Consider the following 12,888-nt stretch of genomic DNA (forward strand, 5'->3'; position numbering starts at 1 on the left):
GATTAACAGGAGAATTTGTAGTGAAAGGAAAGGTAACAAACAAATTAGGTAAAGGATTAGAAGGGAAATAACTGGTAGAAGACACATATTTAGAAAAGGGAAAATACTCTTCATGAAAAACTACATCCCTTGAGACTGATATTTTCTTAGTTTGAAGATTCATGACCTTGTATCCCTTTTTCCCATAAGGATATCCTATAAAAACACAAGGACAAGCTTTTGGATCAAACTTACTTCTGTGAATAGGTAAAGTAGACACAAAACAAAGACATCCAAAGCATTTTAAGTGAGAGTAAATAGGTTTAGTTTTAAACAAGATTTCAAAAGGTGTTTCGAAATGTAAAACACTAGAGGGAAATTTGTTGATGAGATAAGTTGTTGTTAGTAAGCATTCACCCCAATAGCTAATAGGAAGATGAGACTGATATAAAAGGGCTCTTGAGGTTTCTTACAAATGTTTGTGTTTTCTTTCTACAATCCCATTTTGTTGAGGAGTGTGGACACAAGTAGTTTGATGGACAATTCCCTTGGAAATGAAAAAATCAGTTTGTAATTTACCACTACCCAATTCAAAAGCATTATCAGTTCGAATTATTTTTATTTTTGAATTGAATTGCCTTTCCACCATATGAATGAAAGATTGAAGGATAGTAAAAGCATTAGATTTTGTGCTAAGAAGATATGTCCATGTTGCTCTACTAAAATCATCGACAATGGTAATGAAGTATCTAAAACCATTGTGAGTAGGAGTTTTATAAGGCCCCCAAGTGTCAACATGAATTAGCTCAAAAACAGAGGTAGTAGAAATATTGCTAGAAGGAAAAGGTAACTTTGACTGTCTAGCCATAGGACACATAATACAAGGAGAAGAAAATTTGGAACAAGATGTAGAAATAGGAAAAACTTTCTTCATATTACTCATTGGCATATGGCCTAATCTATAGTGCCACAACTTTTCTTTTACATTGGAATCAAAATAGCTGGAACTAGAAGTAAAGACATCTGCTAGAGAAGTAGAAAAAGAGAAACTATTAAACTTGGAACTAGTAGGAATGTTTGTAGCAACAGCTGGATCACTGGTCTTGAGAATATATAAACCTTCTTGTTCCTTACCAAACACCTGAGGGCTCTTCACTGAAGGGCCCTGCAAAATCAAACAAGAATTAGGGGTAAAAAGAATGGATTTCTGTAGTTGTCTGCACAACTTGTGAACGGATATAAAATTGAACTTAAAAGAGGGAATATAGAGCACATTTTCTAAAATAAGATCAGAAAAGAGTTGGACAGAACCTGTATGAGTTACCCTGACTTTATGAGAATTAGGAAGAGTGACAGTTATAGGTTCAGTAAGAGGATTAATGTTAGTGACGAAACTTCTATCAGAAGTAATATGCTCAGAAGCTCCACTATCTAGTATCCAAGAACATTTATCAATTTTAAGTAGACAAGCATGAGATTCAAGAGACTTAGTTATACCAGAGGATATCATATTTGCAGATGATTCAGCTTGATCCTTTTGATTCATCTTTTGTAGCAGTCCTAGTAGTTGACTAACATTTTCTGGTGATAGACTGTTCAAGGCTGCATGATCAGAATTTCCTTGTTGTGATGCTTCCCCTGTGCTAAACACATTTCCAGCAACAGGTCCCTTTTGGTACCTCTTAGGTTTAGTAAACTTAAAATCAACAGGGAACCATGGATCTTGTAGCATTGGTCAATGGTATGTCCTGTTTTCTTACAATAATTACACACCAATGAAGATTTCTTGGCATAATTTCCTTGATTAGACTTATACTCATTGTTCCTCCTTTCCCCTACATTACCTACTAGAAAGGATGCTGAATCTCCTGGATAAGCAGGAGCAGCATGGATCTCTCTCTGTTTTTTATCCTGAATTACAAGAGATTAAGCTTGACCAATAGTGGGTAAAGGTGCAGATAACAAGATATTGCTTCTAACACCTAAGAAAGTATCATTCAAACCCATTAAAAACTGAAGTAGCCTTTCATCTTGATGAGCCTTAAATCCCTTTTTCTTTGCACCACAGGTACAGGTACAGGTACAAGAACAAGCAGAGAAAGTGCTTAAAGAATCTAGTTCATCCCATAAACTTTTCATTTTAGTAAAATAAGCAGATATGCTGGAATTCCCTTGAACAACAGCATTAAGTTCTTTTTGAAGTTGAAATAACTTAGCACCATTTGCTTGACCAAACCTATCTTCTAGATCTGACCACAAAACTTTGGCACTATGAGAGTACAAAACTGATTCAGCAATTTCTTTTGAAAGAGAATTTAGCAACCAAGATAACACCATATCATTGCATCTTGACCAAGCTCTTTTCATTTTCAGGTCTGTATCAGCTGGAACTTCTAGAGATCCATCAATGAATCCTAGTTTGTTCTTAGCTGAGAGAGCAATAATCACAGCCCTTCTCCAGCCACCATAGCTTCTACCGTCAAAAACAGTAGATACAAGGTTCATGCCTGGGATATCTGAAGGGTGGATATAGAAAGCATGTGAAGCATCTACTGTATTATTTACAACAGCTACTTCAGAACTTTCAGTAGTTTGAGAAAGAGGAATCTGAACACCAGTCATTATGCAGAAAATGAAAGGAACAAGAAAATGGAAGAATGAATACTATGGAGAAGAAGAAAGGATCAAATCTGCTCTGATACCATGAGAAAATTAAGAGCTCACGATGTATAAAATTCCTTTTCTTTAATTCTCGATGAATCCATCACTGTACAAGGTCCTATATTTATACAAAATGAAAAGCATCTATTTTATAACTAACTATACAGCTGTTCATTTCTAATTGAATGAAGTGTAACTAATTGCAAAAATAAAATAAAGGAAAAGACGAATATTAAGCTTCCATATTATCTTCAACATTGGGCCTAATCCATTTGATATCAGCTCAAACCTGAGCTCAGGCCCAAAGTGAGAATGAATATCTCAGGCCCAACGTACGTATGAATGTTGACATGGGTCTATTGGATTATTAGAATTGCAAGTGTGCATAGAATTGTAATACAATGAGCTATATGTGTGATAAAGGTAAGGGTGACTATAACCTTACAATTGATGAGTTGCTCGTGTCCTAGGTGAGCTTTCAGATGAGCGGTTGAATATATTTGGAGGATTGGGTACCACGTCGGTATGGTACATAGACAAAGCTGGTCCCCTACATGTCATGACTATTGGACATAAATAAGACCCTTAGCGTATGTACAAACGAGAGAGTCTAATACTGTGATGATATGTTTGATGGTGCTTATGTGCATGTGTTTGTATTTGGAGATGGTTGCTATGAATGTGGAGTCCTATATAATGTTTGTGTTGTTTATGACAATTGTTATCTAGTTGATATGGTGTGGTATATGTCGAAATCTTCACAGAGGCGTATCTAGGATTTCGGTTAAATGGGTGCACGATTACGAAGAAATGTATCTTAAATATAAATTTGATCATTTGACTTTTAGGTTCTAAATATGAACCATTAAATTTTAAAAACTATAGATTCAAAATATATAATACTATTAGTTTTAAATTTTAATATACACAATTGATTTAATTATATAAAAGATTTACGGTGCTTAATTTTTTAGGAATTTTCAATGTAAGACACTTGAAAATTTTGAAAGATTAAAAGGCAAAAATACAAAAGAAAAATTAGTTGAAACGTCAAAAGTGTCACCGATAACCACTTGGAGTGGTGTTACTCAAAAAGACAAGATAGATATAAGATTTAAATTTTTATCCTCAGTTAGAGAGGTGCACCTAATCATCATCATATTATTATATGATACTTTGAACATGGGTTCAGACATGTATTAGTTAAATATTTTTAAAAAAATATAACACTACTATATATGATCTAGAGAGGGGAGCATGGGTTCACGTGAACCCACGGCACCCCCTCTAGATACGCCTCTGAATCTTCAGATGACATCTTGTTATGATATTGTTTGGTGCATTATGAATCATATTGGTTGTCATGGAAAGAGGTTAGAATTGTTCGTATAATAGGAAAAGGGAACCGATTGCATGGTCAGGTTATTTCAATGCTTCCGGTTCAACCAAACTCAAAAGGCTTCCTCAACATCTAAATTCTGTGTTTGAAGCTCTAACGACATTTATGTGCACTCTGAGTTCATCAAAGGATTCACTACATCAAAAATGATCTTTAGCGGTAATAGCTCAATTTCTCCTAAATATGTATTTTTAGCGGTAATTAGCACTCTTTGTAAATGTCCCTAAAGCCTTTAGCGACACTGGATCTAATGACATTTAATTAATGCCGGTAAAGACTTAACACTCTTTATTAATATGTCTATTTATAGCCGCTAAAAGTTGTTTTTGTTATAGTGATTCATTGAAGAATATTTTTTCTAAGTGGGGAGTTTGATGAAAAAGAAAGGCACTCTGTTTCCATTCAGCCAATGTTCCTAGTATCTAGTTTATCTTCCCAACATTCAACTACCAAGTAGACTAGCACTATGTTTTGTTTTTTACAATATGTTTGTGCCCCTGCTTGTATGTGGTTCTTGTGTATCGAGCTATTAGCTAAATGTAAATCAAGTTTATTCTTCTTATTTCCCTAAGTGAACGAACTTAAAATCGTGCAACTTTCTATAGTTTTATGAAGATTTCTTATTAAATTCACATCTGCCGGCTATGTTTTAGATATGAATTTATCATATTTTGATATAGAAGATCAAGGAGACTAATTTAAGGATTCTGGCTTCAAAATTTTTTTAGGAAAATGATTCATCTTTTTGAGGATAAGACAAATGAATCTTACAAAATAATTAAACATAAAGATTAGACTGAATGTGAGATGATTTACAGAGTGTTTAGTTACAAATTAAATAAACCATAATTCAGCTTCATTGAAATAAGAAACATTTAAGGTCTGGATCCAAATTCATTAGTCACATCATTTCTATTTATTTATTTTTCGGGAAAAATCGATCTAAACTGAGGTTGAAGTATATTACAAAACAATGTGAAGGTTTCACATTAGTGGAAAAATGATTGTGCTATTAGAATGAGATCAAGGTTTCGAGTCACTCCTTACCACTAATTCTAACCCTTCTCGTTTTCTTTTAATCTCTTATAATTAACTAAATTACCTTCATTACTATTGTAAGACGAGAATAAAGATAAAACTTGAACGTATTACCGCTCTTGAAATAGATTTCACTTATAATGTTGTTGTATGCAACAACTTAATGTTAGTTTTTCAATTTGTAAAATTTGTAGTAACCTTAACAAGTACACCCTCCTCCATTTAGTTGTCATGTATATTAAAATAGTTGTTCTCAAATACTTGTCAATTTTAAAAATCAAGAGAAAAGTAATTATTTAGTTTCAATTTTACCCTTTGCATTAATTATTCTTGAATTAAGAGGTATGTAAATAGACAAAGATAAAAAAATTAATAAGGAGTATAATAGTCAAATTATAATCCTAATTAATTTTTTCTTAAAGGTTGTGTGAAACCTTATCCCAAGGCATTCATGCTCGAAACTGTGTATGTGAACGTAGGTTCTTGATCGTTCTATCTGACATATTCTGACTCCCCAATATGCTTATGTAATACCCCATAAGTACCTAGCTCAGATAAGATCAGAATAGTGCAGAAATATGCTGAAGTCTGCAGAAAAGTAACTTTTACGGAATGGATTCATGGCATGTACAAATGCTTATGGACCGTAGATGCCACCAGTGGATTGGACCTCAGAAGTTGAGATTTCAGGACCAAGGTTCACGAGGGGCTTTACGGTTCGTATAAGATTTCACAAATCGTAGAGCTAGCCGTAGACCAGACTTTGAAACATAGGAAAATTTCTTGAACATGATGAAGAGTTTTACAGGTCGTGGAAACATTTATGGCCCATGGAACTGTCCGTACAAAGAAACTTCAGAGATCAGGTGACCCAGATTTTATGGACACTTGTACGAGTCGTACTGTTTTATATGGACTGTAGACTAGTCCGTAGAGTTGATTTTCTAAAACCCAAAAAAAAATCCCTTTGACTTCTACGGACCCTTTCACGACCTGTAGATGGTTGTACGGTCTGTGGAGGGCATCCATAGATGATCTCCTACAGTTTTTTATTAGGGACTTTTTAGTCTTTTTCCACTCTTTTAACCCCTAAACTACGCTATTTTGGCCTATTATAAGTGTGTTAAGTATTTTCTAAAGACCATAACCCCTCATTCTTTCATAACTCACCTAAGATCAATTTCTTCACTCTCAAGTCTTCTCCCTCAAGCAAGCTAGAGTTCCAGGACCCAAGCCTCCATTGATGAATTCAAACTAGGGTTTCTATCTCAGATATGTAGGAACTTCATCAATGTATTCCTCTTCACCCATTGATTCCAAAGAAAACCTCAATTTCTAAAATTATGAATTCCCCAAGACTAGGGTTTAAGTGATCTTCATGGGTTCTTATTAAATTTTAGTTTCTCCTTCATGATTGATCTGAATTGCATGATTTTGATTATAATCCATGTTTTCAATGATATTTCTATGAACCCATAGTATGCAAGTATTTTCATGATCAAAATTATGTTATTTTTAGATGTATGTCTCAGATTATCATGAATTATGATGCTGTCTAATAAAGTATCTCTCAGTATATTTACAAATATCATGATTTAGATGCTTTCGATTAAAGTATCTTTCAGATTATATTTATGAGCTACTCAGTAAGTTATCAAATTGTTAGTATAATTTAGTAGTTTAGATCATTAATGTTTTCAGATTTATGCATGTTTCCTTTTGGAGTATACTTAGCACCGAGTGGACTTTTGGAATAAAAGTTTCCGTTTAGCGTACATGGACCTTTAGTAACAACTCCTACGCCCCTGTACTACTTGCTAGCGTAGAATTTGTCTTAAATAGATATTAGCTAGTGGATCCACCTCAGCTCAGATATCATGGTCCTTAGGACACTTCATTTCGGTGTGGGAGTAGTACACTATAATCTATGAGGTAGCTCATATGGTTTATGTCAATTTTAGTATCTCCCATAAATCAACATGTTTTCAAATATTGCATGACCTTGTATACATGAATTTCAGATTAGTAAATCTCAGTTTTATGTTATTTTTACTTGATCAATGCATCAACATGTTTTATATTATGATTCCGAAGTCATGGGTTCCTTTCAAAAACGATTCCAATGCTTGAATTATTTTATATTATGATTGAATTGATGATTTATTATGGTTTTTATGTTGAATTCCCCAAGAACCCATGAAATCCCCTTATTCCCAAATACGATTTTGTGATGTGGGTTTGTTGATGAAAGAAGGATACTATGAGATTATGCTTGTAGTAGTTGGGGTTATTTGAATTATGTTAATATCCATGTTTAATGTAGTGAATTCTAGATGTGTTGATATAATATGAGCTTTGATCCTTGAAAGGGAAAATTATGATATTATGCATGAATTATGAAAGTTTAGTATATGCTTTAAGAACACTTTGAGAGTAAAGTGAATATGATTATGATCTACTTGTTGTGTTGTTGAAAGGTTATTCTCATATACACACAATATGATGATTCTAAGGTTGAAAGACTTTCTCACCTATTGAATCTATATGTAGACATGGACGGTGAAAGGTTATTCCCATGCATGATCTAATGAGATATAGTATGAATTATGTTGGATTGAGTGTCAAGACATTCTTCCATGAATATGAACTTAAGTCAAGACTTAATATGAACTCCGTTGGAATTTATGCTTAGCACCGAGTGGATATTGAATATGAGATGGAAGCTTTTACGCTAGTTGAGTCCGGCTTCCCAATGAAAGCTTTTACATTAGTTGAGTACGACTTTCCAAATGGGTTCATTCTATGCTAGTTGAGTCCGGGTTCCCAAAGTATGTCTCATGAGATGGAAACCTTATACCTTAGTTGAGTCCGGGTTTCTATTAGCAATCTCCTTATCCCATAAACTATATACCCCCGTAGGTTACTTAGCTAATGGATCCACCAAAGCTAAGAGTATGGTTCTACCTTAGGCAAGTAGGATAACCCTTTTTAGGTGTGGGGTAGACACCGGATTCCATGTTAAGCTCACATGGTCTATGTTAAGGCTAATTCCCACAACAAGAATATGAATTATGAACTATGGTTACTCAAGAAGATTAACCTAGCATGGGTGAGATATATCGGGTCTTATTCATGCATTGCACAAGTATGCTCTAAGGGTAATTATGGTATGATCCTCTTATGTTATGATGATCTATGTAATGAATATGCCTATGACTTATGCTTTTCCACTATCATAATAAGATTATGAACATGAATAATGAACTAAGGATACTTCAAGGAAGTATTGTAAGTATGTTTTGATATGAGGTTCTTTGTATGATGTATGCTTAGTTTGGATTGTAGCTTGAAATGCCCTTCCAATACACGTGTGGCTAAAGGTGAATGTTCCCTTGTCTATGAGAAATAAGCTAAGGATGAGATCAAAAGATGATAAATATGAATGAGTGCCTAAAATGACTTGCTTAGCATGGGTGGGATTATGGGGTCTTATCCATGCATTGCACAAGCTTGCCTTGAGGTGACTTATGAAGTGTTTCTCTTATGTTATGCTAAACTAGATGCATTGATTATGCCTATGACTACGTTGTTATTTCTTATGCTTATAGCCTATGTCTTATGATTATGTCTCTTATGCTTATGACTTATGTTATTGTCTCTTATGATTTTGGTATATGTCTTATGTTGACTAATGCCTCTATTATGCTTATGTTGATGATTTATGCTAGCCATCATATTTAGTACATTATTGTACTAATGCATATTTTTGCCTACATTCTTATCAAATGTAGGGTTCGGCGATATTGACTTCCATCCTCGGGGCTAGGTTCGTAGTAGATCAACAAGAGAAGTTTTGGTGAGTCCTCATAGCATCGAGGACTTTATCACCCTTTCCTTTTTATGTCTTTCTTTTATGTTAGAACTTTTGTATGGGTTGTGTCCCTAACTCTTTTCAAGTATTAGATGGTTTGAGACAAGTGTAATAGACTCCCACTTCGTTTTATGAAACCTTGATTGTATTGAAAAATGTTTTAAATTTCCATACTTTTCTATTATCTTATGTTGTGATATGCTAAGTGGCTTACATGGGTCCTTCGAGGTTCTATGTGTCATGTTACATCTAGGGGGTACCCCTGAGTCGTGACAAACTTGGTAATCAGAGCACAAAGTTTAGAATAGTTCTAGGATGTCTCAAACCACGTCTAGTAGAGTCTTGTTCATAAATGTGAAGCGCACCACATTTATGAATGAGAGGCTATTAGATGTTTAGGAAATTTCACTTCTTCATTCTCTAAGTCGTGCCATAGAGTTTACCTCTATTAGGTCTTTCTCCTAATCTGTGCCCGATGATTTTCAGGATATGACCACTACAAGGGCTAACGTTAGAAGGAATGAGGAAGACAATGTGGATCAAGAAGTTCCTCATCAAGCTCCAATTCACCATTTGGAAGAGAAAGTAACAAATGAGAAGTTTAGGTTTGGTTTTCAAATGTTGGCTCAGGTTGGGATAGAAACTCTGGAATTTTATGGGTCAAAAATAGAGGAAGATCCTCAAGAGTTTATAGATAAAGTCTCTAAGGTGTTGGAATTTGTGGGAGTGACTCCGGTAGAGAAGGCGGAGTTGGATTCTTACCAACTCAATGGGGTTGCTCAAGTTTGGTTTAATCAGTGGAAAGATACTAGACCAATAGGAATGGGTCCCATAGAGTGGGAAAGGTTCAAGAGTGCTTTTCTAGACAGGTTCTTCCCTTTATAGATGAGAGAAGCTTTAGTTCTTGAGTTCATTAACCTTAGGCAAGGTAATATAAGTGTTAAGGAATATGCATTGAGGTTCACCCAATTGTCTAAATATGCCCATCCTAGTGTCCGATCCTAGGTCGAGAATGAATAAATTTGTGTCGGGTGTGTCCGACTTGGTAGTGAAAGAATGTCGTACGGCCATGTTTGATCATGATATGAATATTTCTCGTCTTATGGATTATGCTCAACAAATTGAGGAAGAGAAACTAGAAGGGAGAGCTAGGGAGAAAAAGAGGTCTAGAAGTTATGATGGTGATTTCTCTCATGTGAGGTCCGATGGACATGGTCGTTCTAGGAATCGACAAAGGTCTTCTGGACAAGATTACTCCAATGTTCCTAAGTATAATGATGATAGGGTGTCTAGTCTTAAACCGCAAGGAATTAGTAGTGAGTCCCTATGGCCTTTTCGTGCTAGGTGTGATAGGAGACATGTGGGTAAATGCCTGGCGGTTTCCAATGTTTGTTTCGGTTGTGGTGAGTTAGGCCACAAGATAAGGCATTGCCCTACGGTTGCTAAAAATGAAGGGAATAGTCGTCGTAGGTCTCAACCTTACCTTTCATCCGGTCCAATTGGTTCGGGTGCGAATGCCCCAAAGCAAATTAGGTTCTATGCTCTCTAAGCTAGAGGTGAACAAGAGTGTCCTCTGAATGTTTCTCCCGATATGTGTTTTATGCTTATTTAGATTCCGGTGTTTCTTGTCTTTTGTGACTTGATAGACTTGTCATGATAGACTTTGATGTTGTCTTTGGTATAAATGGGCTGCATTATGGTTATGTGTATTTGATGGTAGAACCCGACTTAGTCATGATGAGTTTTGGGGTATGTGGATAGATTTGATGAATAGGGTGTTTAAGTAATGCCTAGATGTGTTGAGTGAGTAGACTCCTTTAAAAAGGGTAGAAGTGTAATTCACCATGGTTTAAAATCATCTTGTGTGATGGATGTAAAAGCTTAGTGATGACTTGCTCCGACCCTAGAATTTAAAGAAATAATGCTTAGAAGAGTCCGTATAGGCTTACTCCCAAGGGGGAGATGATGTGCTTACATAGCAAGGTCGTTGGGTGCTCTAGATGTTCATGATTGGGTTTACTTGAAATTCTCACCTTAAGAGGTGTAGTGAGTTTGGGAAGTATAGTCCCGATTTTGTAGGCTCATAAGAGATCTTGAGTGGAGTTGGTAAGGTTGCTTGTGAACTAGAGTTGCTTAATGAGTGGAACCGGTGTACCTGGTTTTCCATATCTCTTGGATATATAAGGGTGTTGGAGATCCGACATTTATAGATCCCTTAGAAGAGTTGAGAGTTAATGAGAATCTCCCTAATTTAGAAGTACCAATTGGGATCTTAGACCGACAAGTTAAGAAATAGAAGAACAAGGAAGTTGCTTCCATGAAAGAGTTAAGGAGTGACCTTTTTGTGAGGGTTTTAGTTGAGGGTACTACTTGGGAGGCCGAGGGCCAATAAGATGTCCCATTATCCTCATTTCTTACCTTCTACTCCTACTCTAGCTTGAAACAAATAGTTCCTCTTGAGTTTTCTTGTTTTGGGAGTCATGTGTGTTATATGTGTTTTTCCATGATTTCCTTATGTTATGCATGTTCTTGAAATTCATGTATAGTAAGAAAATGAGTTTTTATGATTAATTTTCCTCATGTTATGTGCATTGAGTAAGAGTTGCCTATATGCTTCATGAGATGAATTGTTGAACATGTTTTAATTATGTTTTTTGAGGGTAGAATTGCATAAAGACTCCATAAGATTTTGTTGAGTATGCTTTTAGCTTGGAGAAGGTAATTCCTCCTAAGAACATGAGAAATGTTGAAATTTCATGCATAATGGGTTGTTAGATGTAGTTCCTACTTCCTTGTGATGCATTATATATGTTTGAGATGGAGTTGATGTTTCCTCCTTGTTTTGTACATTGTTATGATGTTGCATGCATGATGGGCTTCTAGTCTTGAGTCTTTACTTCCGTAAGGTGTCTAAATCGTCAATCGAGGACGAATGTCCCCAAGGGGTAGATATTGTAACACCCTGTAGCTTAGTAGGTTAATTAGGGCTAAGTGAGAAGGCAACAAGTCAAGGGCAAGTGGTAAAAGCCAAGGGAAATGGGCAAATGGTGCCCCATCTTCCCAAGGCACTGCCCATGACCACGTGAGCCTTCATGGCTTGTGGTGGCCACCACGCCCCGTGGTGGTGAGGCAGTAGCCTCCTCGAGGCTGCCCAACTTGACCTCCTCCACACAAGCCACTTCACGGCTCGTGAAGACCTTGACGGGCCGTGGGAGGGGTCGTGAGGTTGACTTAGTTTTTAGGGGTTAATAGGAAGATTGCCTAGCTACTAGATCATGACACAAGAGACACCACGGCTCATGGAGCCTCACGTGAAGGGCTTTTTACTAGACCTAGAGTTTAGGGTCAACTTCAAATGATCATATCTCTTAGCTCAAAACAAATTAGGTGGGCAATGACCTATAAAATTAAAGGTCGTTGAGTCCTCTTTCTAACGCCACCGAGTTAGGCCAATTCCCATCTCGGAGTAAAAAGTTATTCCCGAAATAGTGAAGCACTGTCAAGTGAAATTCTTCACGACCCGTTTGACGGGCCGTGGTGATGATGACGACCCGTGAAGGCCTCATTCATGCCATTTCAGCAGTTTCTAGTAAGGGGAGTTCTAGGGTCTTTTCCCAATTGTTTTAACTCAAAGATATGTCGTTTTGCCCAAGCCTAGGGCCCCTATATAAGTCATTTTAACCCCTAAAACTCACCCAATTAAGTCATTTATTCCAAAACCCAAATAATTCCCAAAGTTCATCCTCTCCAAAAATTCTCTCTCTAGAAAACTCAAAGAAGAAGAAGAAGAAGAGGAGTAGGGTCAAGCTAGGTCAAGTCAAGACTCAATTGTACTATATATATATATATATATATATATATACTGATTTAGTAACAATTAAGCAAAATTAGTTAAGGGGTATATAATATAATTATTTAGTGGAGTATAAATGTAAGGGGT

At 36.0% G+C, this 12,888-nt stretch overlaps 1 protein-coding gene across 1 annotated transcript; it reads right to left on the minus strand.

Moving 5' to 3' along the window:
• Positions 1–1,905: 1,905 nt before the first annotated feature.
• LOC107060551 (uncharacterized) lies at positions 1,906–2,601 on the minus strand. The gene has a single exon (XM_015308558.1). The coding sequence runs from the start codon at positions 2,599–2,601 to the stop codon at positions 1,906–1,908; it is 696 nt and encodes a 231-aa protein (XP_015164044.1).
• Between the last annotated feature and the right edge of the window lie 10,287 nt (positions 2,602–12,888).

This window comes from Solanum tuberosum, unplaced genomic scaffold (genome assembly GCF_000226075.1).
Source record: "Solanum tuberosum cultivar DM 1-3 516 R44 unplaced genomic scaffold, SolTub_3.0 scf00090, whole genome shotgun sequence".
Lineage (NCBI taxonomy): Eukaryota > Viridiplantae > Streptophyta > Magnoliopsida > Solanales > Solanaceae > Solanum > Solanum tuberosum.